This window comes from Mustela putorius, unplaced genomic scaffold (assembly GCF_011764305.1).
Source record: "Mustela putorius furo isolate JIRA1106 unplaced genomic scaffold, ASM1176430v1.1 tig00537227_pilon_pilon_pilon, whole genome shotgun sequence".
NCBI classification, from domain to species: domain Eukaryota; kingdom Metazoa; phylum Chordata; class Mammalia; order Carnivora; family Mustelidae; genus Mustela; species Mustela putorius.
Window position 1 is genome coordinate 10,680,665 of NW_025422368.1, and position 18,176 is coordinate 10,698,840.

At 37.6% G+C, this 18,176-nt stretch overlaps 2 protein-coding genes across 3 annotated transcripts in view; one reads left to right on the top strand and one right to left on the bottom strand.

Moving 5' to 3' along the window:
- Positions 1–18,176, bottom strand: part of TMEM117 (transmembrane protein 117) — a 475,005-nt gene that overhangs the window by 15,356 nt on the left and 441,473 nt on the right. The gene's annotated exons all lie outside the window — the stretch shown is intronic.
- On the top strand, positions 2,039–3,743 carry LOC123389956 (dnaJ homolog subfamily A member 2-like). Its single transcript, XM_045073002.1, is given in 2 exon segments — positions 2,039–2,988; positions 2,991–3,743. Coding segments are annotated over 2 exon segments (1,203 nt in total). The 5' UTR covers positions 2,039–2,102; the 3' UTR covers positions 3,308–3,743.

Here is an 18,176-nt window from a genome sequence, read left to right on the forward strand (position 1 = left end):
TGATAGAAGTAGCTGGTGTCTAGTAAGAAAAGTTTTTGGAGAGAGGATTAATAATAATAAAAAAAAAGACACTACATTCTCTTAGAGTTATCGTTCTACATTATTTTTTTATAATCACCATATTTTGGTTTTCCTTAGTCTTGGACTCCCTGTCCCCCTCCTTCTCTCTCTGTTAGTCCAGTGTTAGTACTTCAATTCCTACTCTGCATACTTCTCCAGACTCATTATTGGGTTAGTGTAAACTCTGACCACACTTGGCTTAGATTGGAATGCTAATAATAAATGCTTCCATTTGCAGGAAGTGCAAAGCTTGTCTTCATGGACAGGGGTATCTGAGGCTGATGACACCCCAAGTATTTACTTAAAGGAGGTAAAAGGGGAAGGGGATGGAGTTCTGAATCTCCCTAGGTGTCAGACTCTTCATCTAAAAATTGGGGTTAAATATAGTAACTTCACAGGCTCCTTGGGAAGATGAGATAATGCTTGGACAGCAGTGAGCAGGGGCTGGAGACAGAGGAAAGAGACAGGGAAATGGCCAACAACCATGGCTGGTTTCCCCACATGATCCCAAGGTCAAGTTTATCCTACGAATGAAGCAGAGGAAGCAGATGGGTCTGTTTTCAGAATCACATGTAAAGCTGGTTCCAGGTCCCGGTGAAAAGCTTGGATACAAATGTCATGAGAATCATGGCTTTCTTTCCTGCTGCATAAATGTAAAATATGTATTTTGAACAAGATCAAAATGTTAAGAGAATGACAAGGCAAGATGTGTTTAGCTACTAAGATCACAGTAGATATAAGTTAATACTGTGCCTATTATGAAATGTGCATTTATTTTGTTCTTCAAGAAATGTTATCAATATTTAGTAATTCAAAGTGGCCTTCTTTCTGTTATTAAATCTAACAATCACTATAGAAGTCTGTCACATTTGTGGTTCAGTGAGGTGAGAATTATTTCAGCATATCAGGTCATAGTATCATAGTATAACATGCTACTCCAGTTCTCCTCAGTTCATGGTGATGAACAGACTTCCAACTTTGTATATTGCTTCATATAAGAAATAGTTAATTTACATTCAGATGGGCATATTTCCTATATCAGTATAAATGAGCAGTGCCATGGTATATATCTAAGCTTATTTCTTATATACTATGGCTTACTCTGCCTATAGCAATAAAAATCGCATTTGGACACATGTAATTTGGACTAAGGCGTCCAAATCTGATTCTGTCCAAATGCAGCCCTATCATTCATGGACCACATTTGGACAGAATTTTAAGGCAGCATTCAGTATATAGGCAAAATGGTCTCGGGATATGCTGGATTCACCATTCCCTCATGTTTTCTCATTGAGACGCATACCTTGGGGCCAAGAAAAAGAAGTTGGTACTATGCGGAGGAACTCAAGCTTGAAACCAACAATGTTTTGAATTCCCCAACTAGCATTCAATTTTCCAAATCAAATGAAGAGACCTCATTTCTATATAGAAAAGTGCTAGAGGATAAAAATGTGATAACACTGATTGCTCTACCCCACAAAACTAAAGCCACAGTATCAGGACAAAAGTTATATTTTGTGGGGGGGGGCAAATATTGGTCACCTGCTTTTTTAGGAAATTAAGAGATAGATTAGGTTAGATTTTACTGGAGTATTGATAACCATTTAGAATAGAACTGACTATAGATTTTTAAATGTTAATAAAAAGTAGCAACAGTTTTCAATGGAGTAAGTTATATATCTCCTCTTTAGAAGCATTAGATTTAGCTTAAAATGCTTTCAAAAGCAAACTACAGATATGCTCTGTTTTCTGTTTGTTAATCTCTGTTTCTCCTATTTCAAAAACAGATTTAGTCCCATGAATATCAGAATATCAGTTGACCAAAAATTTCCCCAGCTGGTAAATGTCCTTAGCTTTTCTATGTTAGCAAGCATCCCAGCAATAGGATTTTAGGAGCCATGGTGGCCTCTAGAATTGTACTCCTGTCTGGGCGATATTATGGTTTCTTATTAAGAATCTCAGGTGTCGGACGCCGCTGTGGGCCTGGCTGCGCTCCGTCTGCTCCGTCGCTTACTTTCCTAAGCGCTGCCCTGCCGGCCGCCATGGCAAACGTGGCCGACACCAAGCTGTACGACATCCTGGGCGTCCTGCCCGGCGCCAGCGAGAACGAGCTAAAGAAGGCATACAGAAAGTTAGCCAAGGAATACCATCCTGATAAGAATCCAAATGCTGGTGACAAATTCAAAGAAATCAGTTTTGCATATGAAGTACTGTCAAATCCTGAGAAGCGTGAATTATATGACAGATATGGAGAACAAGGTCTTCGGGAAGGTAGCGGTGGAGGTGGTGGCATGGATGATATTTTCTCTCACATTTTTGGTGGGGGATTGTTCGGCTTCACGGGCAATCAGAGTAGAAGTCGAAATGGCAGAAGAAGAGGAGAAGACATGATGCATCCACTTAAAGTGTCTTTAGAAGATCTGTATAATGGCAAGACAACCAAACTACAACTTAGCAAGAATGCACTCTGTAGTGCATGCAGTGGCCAAGGCGGAAAGTATGGAGCTGTTCAGAAGTGCAGTGCTTGTCGAGGTCGAGGTGTACGCATCATGATCAGACAGCTGGCTCCAGGAATGGTACAACAGATGCAGTCTGTGTGTTCTGATTGTAATGGAGAAGGAGAGGTAATTAATGAAAAGGACCGCTGTAAAAAAGTCAAGATTCTTGAAGTCCATGTAGACAAAGGCATGAAACATGGACAGAGAATTACATTCACTGGGGAAGCAGATCAGGCCCCAGGAGTGGAACCAGGAGACATTGTACTTTTGCTACAAGAGAAGGAACATGAGGTGTTCCAGAGAGATGGGAATGATTTGCACATGACATATAAAATAGGACTTGTTGAAGCACTGTGTGGATTTCAGTTCACATTTAAGCACCTTGATGGACGTCAGATTGTGGTAAAATACCCCCCTGGAAAAGTAATTGTTGTGTCCGTGTAGCTCGAGGGGAAGGAATGCCACAGTATCGTAATCCCTTTGAAAAAGGTGATCTTTACATAAAGTTTGATGTGCAGTTTCCTGAAAACAACTGGATCAACCCAGACAAGCTTTCTGAACTAGAAGATCTTCTGCCATCTAGACCAGAAGTTCCAAACATAATTGGAGACACAGAGGAGGTAGAGCTTCAAGAATTTGATAGCACTTGGGGCTCGGGAGGTGGTCAGAGGCGTGAAGCCTATAATGATAGCTCTGATGAAGAAAGCAGCAGCCATCATGGGCCAGGAGTGCAATGTGCCCATCAGTAAACTCTGCAAACAAATTGCACAGGTGGATTTTCTTTCCACATTTGCCCGGTTTGCTTTCAGCGATCCAGCTGGAGTGTCTGGTCAGTCCAGATGAACTGATGGACATCTGTTGGTCTATGTGTAACTTTAAAAATTGGTATAGTATCTACAGAGTGTATAATTTAAACTAACCACAAAGCTTTACATCTTCATTTTGACTGTTCTGTAGCAGAATAAAGCACTTGAAAGGAAATAAGACTCCCTTTCACACATGGGTTATAAGTTTCAGTCCTGGTATCCATGCTTGATTTTTATCAGTTTTGTGTAGATTTTATGTTTCATATTTTAAATCCAAATCCCACATTGTAAAGTTTGTGTACAATTTGTCCTGAAGCTTTGTGTTTGGCTGCACCTGCGTAAGCTGCTACAAATAGAATAAAGAATTTCATAGCCTGTATCTATCATTTAGATGCATGGAAAAATGGGCTTTGCACACAATGGGTTTGGAGCTGACTGGGAACAATGGAAAAAAATAACATTAGCTGTGGTTGTAAAGTCCCCTCCACTTTTTTTTTTTTTTTTTACCATCTTGTGAAAGGTTTCTGAAACTCGATAATAAAAAGCAGTTGGTATAAATTAAAAAAAAAAAAAGAATCTCAGGTGTCTGATTTCTTTCAATTCTATCGTTCTTCTAATTGGCAAAATTGCTGTGGTATCACTTGGTTGAGTAGCTGACTAAATCCCTGAAAACACTGACATATAGTAAATTTTGCTTATTTGTTTTTTCCATGCCTGCCTCTCCCATTGGAACATAAGCTCTAGGGAGCTTACAGAAGTTTCCCCCTCTTTGTTCACTGGTCTATTGCCCAGACCTGAAATAGTGCTTAGCATCTAGTGAGAATTCAAAAATTTGTTGAACTGATGAATGTAACTCTCTGAAAGTTAAACATGCACAAGAGTCCCCTTTTTGGCTTCATGTAAATGATAACACAGAATGGATTTAGGTAAACAGAGGCAACACAAGAAGTACCCGTTTTTGTGAATAATATTACACATCAATCTGAGACTCATTATTATGAACAAAAAATTGGTTGTTTTTCTTTCCCTATAAACTAGGTATAGTTCAGTCATATGGAGGGTAACCCAAAGATTAAACCATTTGCCAAAAATCCCAGAAGACGGGAGACAGTGGATAATTACAGAAAGAAAGTTGTCAAATGTACATATTATGAGATGAGTTAATGTTTGGGGAGTTACCAAAAATGCTTGTTGCGATGATCCAAGATACTCTTTTAAGTTATCGTATTTATATTTAGTAAATTAAAGAAACTCATGAGACACATCCAATCTAGTCCAAGAACCAAAAAACTGATATAAACCAACATGTGATTAAACAAAACAGGATAGAGGGTCATTTCCCATGGTGGGTGATGAACAAAAGTGAAATACCAGAAGGTTACTCAGATGCCCTTTGACAAATACCTTTTTCTTATATGTTTTTCCTTCATTTTCTCTTAATAGTTACTATTTTTCCCCTCAAGGGCAAATGAATTCTATAACATTTTGAAGTTTTCTTTCAGGAGGCTATTTTAAAAATTTATATGCTATTTAAAAAATTTTTAAAAATTTAAAATCTTTAAGGAAAAATCTTGGCTTTCTGGTTGAAGTAAGCTTTTGTCAACAAGCAGTAGATGGAGATGGCAGATCTCATTCATCGCTAGAACAAATCCCAAGTCAGACTGTAGACCCTTACTTAAAATGTTTAAAGAACTTGACTCTTTCATGTGTTTTTGTATATTCAAAGATACCAATTAACTCTCAAAGTGTTGCCCAAACAATCTAATTTATCCTAAGGGCCTATTTTGTTATTTAATGTATTTTCTTCATCGATGATCTTCCTTACTTCCAAAGGCCAATAAGAATTTTCCAGGCTAATTTTAAAGCCAACACACTTCAGTGAGATGAAATGGTGGTTTAATGCAGGTAGAAAAGGTAAATAAGTCAATCCCAGAGTAGATTTGAGAAGTAAGTATAGTTTTTGTTACTTTTAAAGGGCTCTACTATGAGGTTCTGGCAAAACAGCAGTTAGTTTTCCAAAGCTTTATTAAGTCTATACCCTTTGAAAGCCTTAAAGCACCAAGATGGAAGGGTGTTTGATGAAATGCATGGGGCCTCATTAACAGAGGTCTGGCTTTGGCAGACTGGTGTGATGAAGAACAAAATAAAAATCAGTCTTGCAACTGTTTACAGCTACTAGAAATGCATCATGTGGCATCTAGGAATAATGGGAAATCAATATCCCTCACTAGAGCAATAGAGTTCACCAGTACACAAGAGAGAGTACTTGACTTCTTAGAGACTCCTCTGTGGGGGGATGGAAAGAACCAAACCCCTTGCCTAGACAACTTGCTGATAACCAAAGTTAGCACATGGTCTAAAGAAGCACATTGTTATAACTCGTAATAAGTCCTTTTGGATGAAATCTTCCATCAGTTACCAAAGAACATGACTTGCTTTGCACTTCTTAAGAACAATGAATATTCACTACATAATAGATTGGCGTATTATTTTACTTAAAGGAGAGCTCCTAATAACTCCTTTTCTCCTTGTAAGGGAAGACAGAAATCTAGTGGAAGTTCTTAGACAACACACTTTCATGTTATTTTTCAGATACTGGCTGCAGTTCAATAGCACATAGCCCTTTGCTTACTCTGTGCTTTATTGTATTTGCACATTTGGTACAAAATGTCACCGCTCCAATATCTGTTCTGACTCTGTGCAAGCTGCCAGCAATGGTCACATGCAGTTGTCTGAATGACTAATTCTTTCTATGGGCTATAGAGAAAAATTAATTGCATGCTGTCAAAGGAATAGGATATTACTGTCCTTGGTAAAATTTTTATTTATTATTGAGGTCATTTTTCTCTGTGCAAAAAAAATAGTAATAGTGGAGATCAGTGGGTAAATGTAACTCAATATAAAAATGTTCACTTCACAAATAGAGAGTGTGAAGTTGATCTAAATATCAGGTGGGCGGTTAAGGTAAATTACTGGTAGGATTTCTTGCAATGGGTTCATTTCTATGATTATTATTCCTTTTTTGTCAGGAATGTCTAACAGAGCATACATTCTAGTTGGGAGACCTGTCAATCAGCAAGTTGCATTATAATGTGATGTCAAATAGTTAATCAGTACTCTGAAGGAAATCCAGCAGGGTTGGGGGATGAAGAATGGTGAGTTCGGGGTGGGTGTTAACTAGTTTAGTTAGTCAAAAGGAAACTTCTTCAAGGAAGACTTTTGTTTTTTGGTTTTTGTTTTTGTTTTAATTTTTTCAGTTAACATATAATCCAATATTGGCTTCAGAAGTAGAATTCAGTGACTCATCACTTATATACAACACCCAATACTCACCACAACAAGTGCCCTCTTTAATACACATCACCCATTTAGCCCATTCCTCACTAGCCTCCCTCCATCAAGCGACTCAGTTCGTTCTCTGTTGAGGGTGACATTTGTATAGAGTACTGATTGGTATGAAAGAAGAAGTCCTGCAAAGTTCTGAAGGAGAAGCTGATCAGCTAGAACCAGCAGCAAATGCAAAGACCCTAAGGGGGAAATGAGATGGGTGTGCTCAAGAAACAGCAAGCGTAGGGTGGTTGGTAGGCATTTGAGTGATGTGGAATGTGGTGGGCTGGCTATTGGATGAATAAATACCAGTTAGGACACCAGAGCAATAGTTTAGCTGTGAGTTGATGGTGGGTAAACGAGTGTGATCCAGTATTCAGATCAACAGGTATTTTAAAGGTATTACCAACTAAACATGAATTTACCAGTTGTGAGAAAAACCAGTAGCATTCACTGGGTGGGGAAAGATTGAGGAACTGATACACCTGTAGAAGATAGGGAAGTGGGTAAGAAATCCAGAGATTTATTCAGGACATGCTACTATTAGAAATCCAAATGGGGGTATTGTGTAGATAGTTGGGAGCTTATGGGAGAGGCAAAAACTGGAGATATAGATGTGGGACTCAGCAGTGCACTGACCTAAAGCCACAGAACTGAATAAAATCACCTCGAAAGAGAGTATACGAAGCCAGGAGAAGAGGATACTTGCCAGGGACTTATCACTGAGGCACTCCACCATTCAGAAGTTGGAAGAGGAGAGGCCAGTAAAGAAAAATGAAAAGGAATGGCATACATGACAAGAAAAACAAGAGAGGGGCACCTGGGTGGCTCAGTGGGTTAAAGCCTCTGCCTTTGGTTCAGGTCATGGTCCCAGGGTCCTGGGATCGAGCCCCACATTGGGCTCTCTGCTCGGCAGGGAGCCTTACTTCCCTTCCTCTCTCTCTGCCTGCCTCTCCGCCTACTTGTGATCTCTGTCTGTCAAATAAATAAATAAAATCTTAAAAAAAAAAAAAAGAAAAACAAGAGAAAATGGCCTCCTAGAATCCTAGAAGCCAGGTGGAAAGCGTTTCAAGAAGGAAGTAGTGATTAATTCTGTTGAATGAACCTAAAATATCAAGTGGGAAGACTGAAAAGTAACTACAGGGTTGTTGATCATGACAGGACCTCTGAGCTCCAGAGGAAGATGATATTGTGGACAAAAGCCTGACTGGAGTCTGTTCAAAAGCAAATAGGGGGTGAGAAGTAGAGGCAACCCTACAGAACTCTTATGAGGAATTATTAGTGAGAACAGGAAAAAAAATCAGTAACTGCTAAGAAACTATAATTACACTAATCTCAAATAAATTTTTTTTAGTGTAACATAAATTGAATTTTGGTAGAATAAGGGAATCTGAGACCTAAAATACCCTTTTTATGTTTAAAGATGATGTTAAAATCTGGTATCCACCAATATGGGTATTCTGGTTGTTTGTAAGCTGATGTCTACTCTGACTGGTCAGTACTTCTGCTGCGCCAGTTGGTAAATATTATGACCATCACTGTTTGTAAAGTTGAAATAGATGTTTTCCTGAAGAACAGAACAAAACAATGCGACACTGGGCCAAGTTCATTGTGTCTAGAATGCAGCAGGGTTTGAGAGACAAGAAGTTGGATCCTTGCTGCTCTATACCCAGTGTGGTTTTCTCCCATTTTACCTTTCAGTAAAGACTTCAGATTTTGGAGCAATCACAGAGTCTCTGCCTCTGACCCCCTGGACCACCCAGAGATAAACGGAACTGAAAGAAAACCCTTTAGAGCAATGGATTTGAACTGTTGGACTTTTCAGGCCTTTCTTCAATGAGTTTTAGGTCAAGAAGATTCATCCTCTGAGTTCTAGAGACAAATGATCAACCTTCAAGTAAGAGGGCAAAGACTGGGAAAACAAGGTATGTAGGGGCAGGGTAGGGGGATGGAAAGAATGTTATTGGAGAGTTATACCCTCTGTGAATTGAACAAGGTTTTGGAAACTATTGTTAGTCCAAAGGTCAATGCCCAAGAAAAACCTAAAATACCTCGTTTTCCTTGTTAACTATCTATGGGGGAGGTATTCTCCCCCTTGGGGTCCTTTTGGAGGTTTATATGCTAGGGTAAAGAAGACTTATATGCATGTTAGTGCTTGCCTGCCTTTTTATTGACATAATCCATCCAGAGAACGCAGGGGTGGTGATAGTGGACTTGGCCTGTAGATTTCACATAGCACTTACAGAGAGAATGTTAAGTCTACATTTCTTGCAGAAGTTCTCACTAGCCCACTCAAGTCCCCCATAGAATGGCATCACACTATTATTCAGCTAATTCAGCACTTATTCAATGCCCACTATATGCAAAGCATCTATTCTCAAAATATATCAAATGGCAGTAATAAAGAAATAGGCTAACCTTTCTCTTTTACAGTTATAGGCAATGAGAGGCAGAGAGGTTGCAAGACTCCACCCATGTTACCCAATGGATTAATGGTAGAGAGAGAGACAGATATAATTTAATCAGTAACTTGTGAATTATCTTTCATTACATCCCCTTAATTGAAAACTCTTAATTTAGGAGAAAGAAAACACCTGTTGAGATCAACTAAATTTTCATATTCTGTTCAGACTACACAAACCAACATTGGTCATGAGCTTATGTTATGTCAAGTATCTGATCCACTCTGAACCACCTACAAATATATATGGTAGGTGGGCTTTTTCTCATTTTACATGGAAGTAAACTGAGGATCAGAAAACAGTCAAGTAGCTTGCCCAATACTGCTCGGTTGACACCAAAATGATTTGTACCTAGGTCAGTCTGACCCCAAAGACATTTTTGTACAGCATATCAAACTTTTCCATGCCTTTTTTCCCCATCAGGCTCTAATGTCACAATTGTCTTCCCACCTAAAAGCCAACTGTCATGCTAATATGTGTTCCTGTTTCATGCTAACTTATATTTGTAATGAAAAGTTTCCTTTTAATGGTATGTTGCTGCTTATCTTGAAATAATATTTTCCAAGAATTATTTTGTTACCTAACTTCCATGGCAAAGTAAAGGCATGGTGGTGGGTCTATGTTTACCCTGCAAGTCATTGACAAAGCCTGCAAAGTGTGCAGGCTGAGATGCGCATTTAACTCTAGATGGTTTATGACCATCTTAGAATTTTTATTGCCAATGCATAGATTTGGCTCTAAACTTAGAATATTTCTAGTAATGAATACTATCTCCCCAACCTCTCTGCACTTCAGTTTTCTCACCTGAGGCTATTATTCACAGCTATTTTTCAGTGCTTAGGCACTCTGATGGCAGACTCCTATATCACTGCATGGGAAAACAGGATGGATTGGGGGATGATTTAGTGCCCACTAGTGATGGCTATCAAACTTTGCAACTTCCTAAAAAGACAACTTTTATGTTCCTTTGGAACTTGTATGAAGGTAAGATTTGTGCTCCTTACATATTGTGACTGCGCATATCATTAAATGATAAACTTTTATACTATGTAGGTGATGAGGCAGAGCTGAAACACCGGAATGAGAACTATAAGGATAATATATGTATTTTTGCATAGCAATCTCACAAACTCTTTTATAACAAGTTTTCCTTGTTCTGTGCATCAATGAACTGTTTCAAGTTACTGTGTTACTGGGAACCCCTTACTTCATGGACTAATTCTTCTTGTTCACAATTATGATCAGTAGAAGATGACACAATTTCCATAAATATAACATTATTAGTAATTTTATTCAAAGCCCTTTTTCATATTCGATCTTAAATAGAATGCCAGTGTAATCAATATTAGCAAGTACATTGTAACATTATGAGGTTGGAGCTTCATATCTCTGTGTAATACGTCAGATTTCTAATGAAATGTGTCATATTTAGAAATGTTCCAAGCAATATCCTCAAGCATATATGGAAACAAAGTAACAGTGGACTTTGGGAAGGTGTTAAAAATTATCAGAAAATGATTATATGCTACCTCAGGGTAATATCTCATAAAATTTTTATTCATAAAAATTGGTAAGCCTATGGTTCTGAAAATTGACTTTTAATGCACAGAAAAGCTATCTGAAAGCAATCATAGAAACTAAACATAAAAACATAAGATTTTGCCTTCAAGCATTGGATTATACTTGGTGAGTCATAGGTAAATGTGAAATTATTACATTTGCCAGTTGCCAAAGGCTTTCCTTTATGGATATGTGCAGCATATATACATAAATCAATTAATATGTTATTTTTCTTATATAAACCCAAGTACACTTGATTCATTACCTCTCACTAGAGAAGAAATTGGCAAATAAACATCATTATGAAACCATTCAGGTGATAGACTATGTTCAGAAATTAATTTTCTGAATAAAGTTTCCAAATTGTTTTATAAAGCAGTGATTTGCTGACTAAATTCCATCCCAGTTCTAACTCAGATATCTATACTTTTAATACTGCATTTCTCTTTTAAATAGTAAGTGCACTCTTTAACAGTGATATACAGACTAAAAATTTCTACTAATCACATATCATTTGCCTTTTAATTCAGATACCTGATTGTCTTGGCCAGAAATGGGTACTTCTTTACATCTCTTTCTTGGGAAGAGTACGTATGAACAATGTTAAGCTATTTTCATGAAAAGCACCTGCAAGTAATGCCACTTAATTCAGAATCAGTGAAAGATTTCTTCATTTGTACTTCCCAAGCCTTGATGACATACGATATGAAAGAATATTATAATTAACAATTTTTAAGAATTTTTCTCTTTCAAGTCAATAGTTTATCATTCAGCATGCCCTCATTGACAAGTATATAGCATGGTCAGTAGGTTACTCATGTGATAATCCAAAATAAAGAGATGTCCTCTAAAGTTATTTCAGTGAAAGGAAATAAATTTCCATTTATTAATATTACTAAATATTCTGCTTGCCACATCTCTCCCCAGGTGCTATAACTGATGAACAGTTATGACAACAGCCACCATTCAGTGAGCTAAATGAAATAATCTCTGTACCAAGCATAGCGGTTTACATACATTTCCTTATTTTATTTTTAAAAAATTTACGAGGGACTTTTTATTTTCTCCATTTTGCCATTGTGGAAACTGGGGTGCAGAGAAGGTGCTTGACTTGCCCACTATAATACAGCTAATAAGTGAAAGAGTAGGAGCCACTTATAGGCTCTGTCCAGCCCCATATACACCCAGTGTTCTTTCTGCTGCACTCATGAAGGTGAGTAGGAATTTACATTGTCCTTGTTCAAAATGACTTTTACTGTCTTGGTTTAACCACAGTTTCTTGTGTCTCTGCCATCAAGCCCCAAAAGAAACTACTGAACTACATAGAGATGTTTGCCCACAATTGTTATTTTGTTTCTTCTTCATACCCTCAACTACCCTGATCTCCAGTTAGAATTTTCCACTGAAACTAGATGTTGCTTCTATCACCAACATTTCTAAACTAATACCTGTTTTGGCTTCCTGGCTAATAGCTAATTTCTTTACCTTTTTCAAAGAAAACTTATCTTGTCTTTCCTTTTTAAGCTATTGTCTTTTATTTGCTAAAAATCTGTAGACTCAACATTTGTTGGTGTCAGTCCCTCTTCTAAGCATTGGCGATATCTCAGTGAACCCGGTAGATCAGATTCCAGGCTCTGCCTTTGTGGCGTTCACAGCTTGAATGTAGGATAAAAATATAATCAGACTAATGTCAGAAAAATGATTAGTAGTAAAAAAAATAAACCAGGATGACTGGTTTAGATAGATTAGCAAAGATCTCTTTATAAGGATAGAACCTCTTCAGTGAAAGGACCAGGTGCTGTGATACATGCTACGGATGCCACAGGGGCCAAACTAGATCAACAGAGAGTCGCCACCATCAAGTAGCTTTCATCTACTGGGAACAAAGATAAAAGAATTAATAAGCTAAATTAGTGGTAATAATTGTTGCTAAAGAAGTAAATTAGGGATTGAGAAAGAATAACAGAGGGGGCACTTGAGGAGGTATCTTGGTAGAGGTTAACACCTGAGCTGACAACTGTGGGTGGGAATGATCCAATCACACACCAGAGACTACTGAGTGAAGCAAGTACTCAATTATCTCCTTCATGTATTCTTCTAGGCCCTAGGAATACAATGGTGAAAAAACTCAAGTACACCCGGACTTCTTGGAGCTTATAGCTGAGTAATTAAATTGGACAAGCATCAAATAATGGTGGAAGCAGACTTGGGTACTTCTGGATTAACTTGTATGATCATGCCCACCCGTCAATCACTTAAACAACACGGTGTCACAGTTTTGGTATATGTATCTCTTTCTGGCTTTTTTCCTCAGTGCTAGCACCAAAGACTCTTCTGTTATAGCTCAGTGACAAACTACTGCGTGGTGCTCATCAACTTTTCACATTTACATCATGATTATATGCTCCTTAAAGGTATACCCAGTCCTTGACACAATGCTGAATACATAGTAGGAAGAAAAAAACAAAAACAAAAAACCAAAAAAAATTGTTTGATTATTCATCAATATTTACTAAGTGCTTACAATCTGCCAGAAATTGTACAAGGCCGTGAATACTAAACACTTCCTGCTTCCAAGAAACTTACCCTTTAACAGAAGAGGTAAACAGTTAAACAGTACCTAAAGGGTAATGTGGAAGGACAGTAACACAGGCATACGGCAGGTTCCCATGGACCTACTGGAAAAGTAGTCCCTCATTCAAACTGTGAGTTTTACAGTGACCACAGGCTGTTAAGAGTATGTAGGTCATCACCCTGCTGTAGGAATAGGAGATAATCATATCCACTGCTTGTCTTTGCTATAATTTGTGGAGTTGTTGGTTTTAAACACAGAACAAATGAACTTGTCCCAGTAACTTTGGTTTATCTAGGTTTAGGTTATCTAAAGATCATCTTTCACAGATCGACTTTTCTTACAACATTTTGACTTCAGTCCTATTTCCCCAAGATAGGCCCTGCTTACTGAATATGTAGTAATATAGAAAATGCAACCTAAAGAACTGCCACAATGCTCAATGCATATCATCTAAATACCACTGCTCAACAATAAAAATGGGAATGGTTTGCAAAATTTCTGGGAGCTAGCAAAAACGTTTTTTTGTGTGTCCCACTTTACCCTGAGGCAATTTGCAACATGGCTTTCCACCATAAAACAGATACAAATGGGCATTTGACCTAAGATCAGCAAGAATATTATTGAGAAAAGTGATTAAATCCTCAAGATTCCTAAGTTGATGGTTAAGGCTGCATGTCTTTTCATATTTAAGCTACTATTGACTTCAAACTCTAGTTATCATTTAGAGTGAATGCCATTTGGAGTAACATTAGCCAGGTAGTTTCCTTGGTCAGTATTTACATCACACATCAATATTTTTTAATGTTTACTTTAACCAAAGCCAATATTTTTTATCCTTGACTCTTGAAGTAATTACTTTGGTAAATGACTATGGCATAATCAGATAACCATATAACAATTCACCACAGAAAATAGTTATGCACATACCATTTTCCCCAATGCCTCTATAAATAATAAGAAAACTTCATTACCTTCTTGAACAGGACTTCAAGTATTGTTATACACACACACACACACACACACACACACACACACTTTCTTAATTATAAGAACATTCAACCATGTACATTAAAATTAAGAGGGCAGAGAAATTATATGCTGTTTAAGCAAATCTGCTTTTCCACATCTGATACGAATTTGTGTTTTCTCTTAGATTCAACTTTTTCTTTTTTATCTGGCTTCACACTGTCAAAGTAATTGAATTAAATGAAAATGTGATGGAAAATAAGAGCAAGCCAGTTGTTTCATAGACAAAAAAATTGTTTGCTTTTTTGCTCTTTAAGAGCTGCTCTAGCAACCTCTAAATACAGTTGGTCTTTAGATAAAGTTATTTTCTTATTATTTCTTTTTCTCATTTACATGTTGATTTGGGAGCATGTTTATACAGTCATGATTTAATGTACTTACACATCCATATTAATCTGATAATTCTACATCCGAAAATCTTCTGTGCTAAGGAAATAATTTATAAAATGAAAAATCCTAGGCATAAAGATAGATTTCACTGTATTGTTATTTATTGAGGTGAAAAAGTGGAAACAACCCTGTGATAGAAGAAGGAAGCAAATTATGGTATATCATTCCACAGAAAATTATATAACTCCTCAGAATTATAATTATGCAAACTTTATGATACATTGTTAAGCAAAAAATACATAATACAGAATTGAATATGCACTACAATTCAAGTGGAAGAGCAGACACACCATAAACAAAACAAAATAAAAGCTAGCAAAAGACATGGAGATAATACACCAAATTTGTTCTGTTATGGTGTAAAATTACAGATGGTTAAAAATCTCTTGCTTTTCAAATTTCTGAAGTATTCATATATTATTTTTGTACATACAAATATTTATATGCACACTCCAGTCACTTTTCCATTTCTGAGCAAGTTCTTTTTTTGGGGGGGCTTTTTATCTCTCTTTAATTCCAACATAGTCAATTTTTTCCTTTAAACTCTAACCTTATATCCTCTTATAAATCTTGCTTTTATTCAATCTTACTTTTATTTACTTTTGGTTGAAGTAATTCCATTTCAGCTCTGGGTTCAAAAGGGATATAATATCACCTGTGTTCTCTCAATGACCCCAGTGTGCTGTGAGATTTAATAAGATAATGTCCATGCAACACTTTCTGCTCCTTAGAGGTGGGTGCTATATAAAAACAATGCATTATTATTATTTATGTTATTATAAAGCCCAGAGGATATTAGAGTTACATTTTAGCAGACGCAGACAGGGTTGGACTAACTCCAAGTACAGGCTGGGCAATGTCCCTTAATGCCAAACTAGAAGTCAGGATTCCCAGAGCGGGAGGAATTTGCGCCCTATACTGGAGAGTACCGCCATGCAAATCCCCAGGGGTTCTCAATCTTAGAAACAGGGTATTTGCGGTTTAATGTGCAATATTCTAAAAATTATGGTAGTCATTTATATCTATTTGATATATCACTCCTCCTTTCTCTGTTTACTTCCATCTGAATACATTCCCAATTATTTATGGGAAATAAAAAGCCAGTGTTAAAAGGTAGATATTACTGATTACTAGAAATCCTAAGGTGACCTAAGGGGTTTTATACCTATAAGCATACTCATTTCTGACTGAATTATCTTATACATGAACCCTTTGTCCAGCTTCTGACAAGTGGTCAACTACTCTGTGAGCATTTCTAGAGAAGTTATTTTGCTACTTCCTAAAAAAGCTCTGACACTTAGAATGTTCTATTTTACATTTAGCCACACTCTGTCCTCATGTCCTTTTGCTTTCTGACACTATGTGTCCTCAGTCATTCCACTATCCTTTTTCATTCAGTCAAGTCAGTCACACTTACTCTGTAGCCACTGTGTCAATGCCCTGCAAGGTTCTGGGGACACAAAGATTATGACACTTCTGTGTCCTAGAGCATCTCACAGTATAATGGAGACATGGACATCGAGAGATAAATTATCATAAATATAGTACGTGCTATGTTGCAGGTAGGGAGTAAAGTGTCAAGGGACAGAAATCAGGAAAAGAGTAATCCTGGCTGAGAACATTCAAGAAGGCTTCCCAGAGAGAGTGATTTTGTTCTCTGTTGCAAAGATGACCGTAAGAGACTCTCAATCTCAGGAAACAAACTGAGGGCTGCTGGGGTAAGGGAGAGGGATAGGGTAGCTGGGTGATGGACATTGGGGAGGTATGTCTATGGTGAGTGCTGTGAATTGAGTAAGATTGATGATTCACAGACCTGTATCCCTGAAACAAATACATTATATGTTAATAAAAAAAAAAAAGAAAGAAAAGAAAAGAAGACTAAGACTGGCTGGCTGAGATTTTGCCAACTGAAGAAACCATTAAAGAACATAGGAATAGATCCAAATGGGCAGGGAAAGGGGAGTTTACTGTGGCTGCATCTGAGTGGAAGGGATGAGACTGAGAGGCCAAAGTGTGAGAGCTTTATGTTCAATGCTTAAAAGACTGGACTTTCTGCCACATGCAATGGGCCCAACAGAGATTTGGGGGCTAATGAACAGCATGAACAGATCTATCTTCAGGAATATAGCTATAATAATAATGTAGGTAGATTTTTGGCTAGAGTGGGGAGGGTCTTGTGTTAAGAAGCTATTGCAAAAGTCTAGGCAAGACATAATCCAATTAGTATATTGGATATGAGAACCAAAGTGTGGGAGAAGCAAAAGGTGAATCTATTTTCCTCACTGGAGAGCTGAATGGATAGTGACATCATGAAATACAACCATAGCCACAACAACAAAATATAGGAGGGAGAACAATTTTAAGGAGAATGGTAAGGCAATGAAATAAGTTCTGACTGTTAAGGATGAGGTTTCTGTAGGACCCTGAAGAGTCGATGTCCAGAAGACAACTGGAAGCTTATCTATAGCTTAGAAAGGAAGTCAGAGCTGGAAATACACTGGAAAAAATACTCCAAATAACATAAATAGAACAAAACAGTTTAGAGTAACTCAGTAGAATACTCAGTGAGGCACTACTGTAATTCCTCTTACTCTTTTTCCTTTTTCTTCTTTAGGATTTTATTTATTTATTTGGCAGATAGAGAGACAGCAAGTACGCAGGGGGAGGAGGAACAGACTCCCAATGGAGCCAGATTCGGGGCTTGATACCACAACCCTGAAGTCACGACCGGAACTGAAATCAAGAGTCAGACACTTAACTGAGCCACCCAGGTGCCCCGCCCTCTTTTTAAAAATTCTGTTATTTCTTCCTAAGATGCTATTGACACCATGAATTCATTCAAAAGATAATAACATAAATGTTAAATGAATGCAAGGAACTTAATTTAACTGCGTTATGCTCTTTATAATTTTGCATTTATGTATAGTTTAGGTGTGGTTTAATAAATGCCACTCTTCTTGTTTATCTGTTTTATATTTAATCTTATAATTTGTCATTCTTGTCTTATCCTAGCACATAAATTTATCTTCCCTCAGATAACCTCTAGAAGAAGAGTAAAACTTGAGGCATTTCAGGACCTCTTAATCTTAAAAAATTGCCTTGTCACGCCACGCATACACCCCACACATACACTGGGAAGTAACAAGTGGGTATCACAAATGCACATAAACTCAGTTCTCTCTTTACCAAGTAGTATCTGCCTTTTCCTTTATTTTTTTTCGTTTCTGACTCACAACAGATATTGACTACAGAGGACAATGTCCATGAGCCTGCTAGGAACATACTGGAAAGCCACCGAGGATTCTCATTAACCTTTCCCTCCTCTGTTACAGCTGCTGGTTTTGCCCCCAGCTAACTGCTGCTGAAGAGGTTTCTAGTTCTGCTTCCCCTCTGGGTCTGGTACAAGGATGATCTATCCTCATTCTTTCTGTTCTAGATACCTCGGTCTTCTGGTGTTATATATAGGCTACTT